The sequence below is a fragment of the Capsicum annuum genome, chromosome 11 (genome assembly GCF_002878395.1).
Source record: "Capsicum annuum cultivar UCD-10X-F1 chromosome 11, UCD10Xv1.1, whole genome shotgun sequence".
NCBI classification, from domain to species: domain Eukaryota; kingdom Viridiplantae; phylum Streptophyta; class Magnoliopsida; order Solanales; family Solanaceae; genus Capsicum; species Capsicum annuum.
Window position 1 is genome coordinate 63,741,498 of NC_061121.1, and position 3,245 is coordinate 63,744,742.

The 3,245-nt window shown below is 38.7% G+C and overlaps 1 protein-coding gene across 1 annotated transcript; it reads left to right on the top strand.

The window, feature by feature from the left end:
• Positions 1-1,070: 1,070 nt before the first annotated feature.
• Positions 1,071-1,726, top strand: LOC124888843 (glutamic acid-rich protein-like). The gene is made up of 3 exons (XM_047400136.1): positions 1,071-1,201; positions 1,310-1,441; positions 1,558-1,726. The coding sequence occupies exons 1-3, from the start codon at positions 1,071-1,073 to the stop codon at positions 1,724-1,726; spliced, it is 432 nt and encodes a 143-aa protein (XP_047256092.1).
• Positions 1,727-3,245: the final 1,519 nt, after the last annotated feature.

The following is a 3,245-nucleotide window of genomic DNA, read 5'->3' on the forward strand; positions in this document are numbered from 1 at the left end:
TCACAATCGTGACAATCCATCACAAAACGTCGTCAACCCAAAGATGTAAAAGCTGAAATTTGGGCCTAAATTAAATCAGATCCGACCCAGCCCAATAGCGAAACCTTTTCAAATTTCTGCTGCTTTTAAGTAGTTTTCCAAAGTTTATTTCTTTCCTTAGTTAAAATTAGTTCCTATCCTTTCCAAAACACTCCAAGTAAAACAATATATCTTTGTGTGTGGTTTGCACTTAAAATCACAAAAATCTTCCTATTTTACACCTCCTCTTGTGCATGACTTTAGTTTAAGAGCTCCATCAGGTAAACTCTACTTTAACTCTTCTTTTCTTGTGATGTATGATGAATGAATGATAACCCAATGTCCCCAAGATTCTTGAACCAAGTTCAACTTGGAAAGTAACTAAAATCAAACCTAGGGTTGCTATGCAAGCCCGAGATTTGAAAAGATAGCTCACAATTCAAATTCGAGTGAACTTTGAGCAATAATGGGGACCAAAGAAAAACTTAGTTAAGATCAAAAGTGGGTTCTAATAAGTGTTGACGACATCCATCTTAAGCTATCACCTTTGTAACAGCTTATCAGGAATGTCATCAAAAGATGACAAAAATAAAGTTGGTTTTGGATAGAGCTGACGACAATCGTGATAGGCTATCACAATTGTGATGGCCCATCATGAATGCCGTCAAAAGTTGTAAAAACTTTTTTGTGGGTTCTATCTGAGGTTGACGACAACTGTGATAAGCTATCACAGTCGTGACGGCTTATCAAGAATTGTCGTCACACCTGAAGCCTAAAACATGAATGAGCTTAAATGATTTAGGTATTTGTGTTTGTGCTCTTGAGGGTTGACTAATGTTTTCTATTATCCCCAGGTACTTTAAAATGGCACCAAAAAGAAAGAGTCATATAGAACCAAAGAAAGCATCCAAAGAATGTGTACGTCGTAAGTTTATTGACGATGAATCTGACTATGAGGAGGAGGAACCCTTGCTCAGGAAGAGAAAGAAGCAAAGCCCAAAGAAACCTCCACTACCCCCACTAATTGAGGTGGAGGATAGTGATGATACTATATGACTACAGTTTCTGAGCAGGAGGGACCTGAAAAATGTGATTATGAACAGCATGAGTCTGAACATGCTGACTCTGATAAAGAGGATCAAAAAGGTTCTAAAGAATCTGAGTTCAAGGAAACAGCTTCTAGGTCCCCGTCCACTGAGAAATAAAATGATGAAGAGTCCCCACCTCAAGTAACTCTTATCAAATGTAACAACCCTGAAGTGTGAAACAATACTACATGGAAAATCCCTAGAGCAGAGGACATCTACATTGCTGGACTTCAAAAAACTGATAGAGGGAATGTGAAGAGGCCAATTCAGGAGGAAAAGAAGATTATCATGAAAGGGCTGAACAGGTACCCTAAAGTGGAGAAGAAGTTCAAAGAGTATGGCTTAGGACGGACCATAGATGTTGGAGTGCTACAATAGCACCAAATTATGATGCCAATAGGTTCGGCCTTTCCTGAATCTGAAGAAAAAATTCCCATACTTGACCTTACAGAAGATTGCCTAAAAAAAAGAAGAAAAAGAGGGAAAAGAAGGGCAAAGATAATAGAGAAGAGCCAGACAGTGAGGAAGAAAGGAGAGTGAAAAAGAAGGCCAAGAAGAAGACCGAAAAAGAGGAGTTGAAGAAGGCAAGATTGGAGTCCCTGGCTAATACAGAGAAATAGGAGGCAGCTATCCGAGCTAGGGCTGCAGGTGCTTCATCTAGCCCGGCTCCCACCACTGCTAGGCTAGATGCTCCTAATGGGGAGAAGACAGCAGATGATGCAGTACCAGGGTCAAAGACCCAGGATCCACATGCTTGACTATCTTTAGGTATACCCTCACCCTTAGTGCATTTTATTTTTGAATTTTAAGTTGAGAGTATAGGGTAGATTGTTGTTGTAACATATTCTGCAGATAACTAGGAGTAGTAATATTACTTGAGGTAGTAATCTTGCGTTGTGATTTTTGAGTACCTCTCCACTGGTCTAATCTATTGTGTACTGTGTGCATCGCATCCATTGTGACCACGGTGTACCTTTTTATGGAATTAGTATGGCAACCGATGACCTGTGTTAAACAAGTGCATAAAATGGATAATTAGTGATATGCGAGATACTTATATGTCATGTGTAAGGTCTTACTCATTTATTGTTGTGCGTTGAATCTAGAAATTTTGTCTTGCCATGGTCATAGAATAGGAGTTAGGAAAGGACCATAGGCCATTTTTTATTTTAGCCCACTTTAGCCAAAATGATCTTCCTTATGTGCATAATATCTCTTAATCCCTGTTTTGAGCCTAATTAGCCTATTTCTTTCTACGACACCTCTAACGTTCCCATTTACATCACAATAAACCTGTTTTGGCCCTGGTCCTCCATGGATACTATACACCTTGAACAGCCTAAGTTGAGGGTGGCTATCATAGGGGTACATGATACAAAATGAGTATGAAGAGAGAAAGAATAAAAGAAAAGAATAAAAAGTTGGGTAAGGTGAAAAAGAAATAAGAAATGAGAAAGTTGTGTAAAAGATGATAAAAAAATATTGTGATAATTGAAAAGACTGCATCCATCTTGAGCATGTGTGATCCATAAAAGAGAGGAAGAAAATAAGGTTGGGAGTTGAAACCCTATGAGTTTAGTGTAGTGTCAAGGAGGCATAGTCACTCTAAAATACCCATGAATAGCATACCATCCCCTATCCTATGTTACAAGCTTAAGAAATGCCCTATAGTGATCCTAACTGACCTGTCTGACGACCTGGGTACTGACTATAAGGGCAAGCCTATGGTATTTGATGCGCAATGTTGGAACTTCATTCTGAGAGTGAGTTTTGTGTTTATCCCTGTGTTTATTTATGTAAATTCTGACAGGAGTGAAAAGGAGATTTCTTTGTTGTGAGGGCAAACTAGGTATATTGCTAATCACTGACTTATTCGGATAGTGTGATTTGGGTATGTGTTGGGTTGTTATTGCTAAAATTCTTGCCATATCTTGATCCTCGTGAGTTGCATGGGTGTTTTCAATAATAGATACAGTTGCTCTTAATTTGACTGACCTTGGAGATGGTGCATATATTCTGAACTGATATAATAGTTAGCTGCCAACTTGTACTTTGTATACTCTTGATTATATTCTGGTTGCTTGAGGACAAGCAATTGTTTAAGTTGAGGGTGTTGATGTGTGAGCCTATGCTAACACA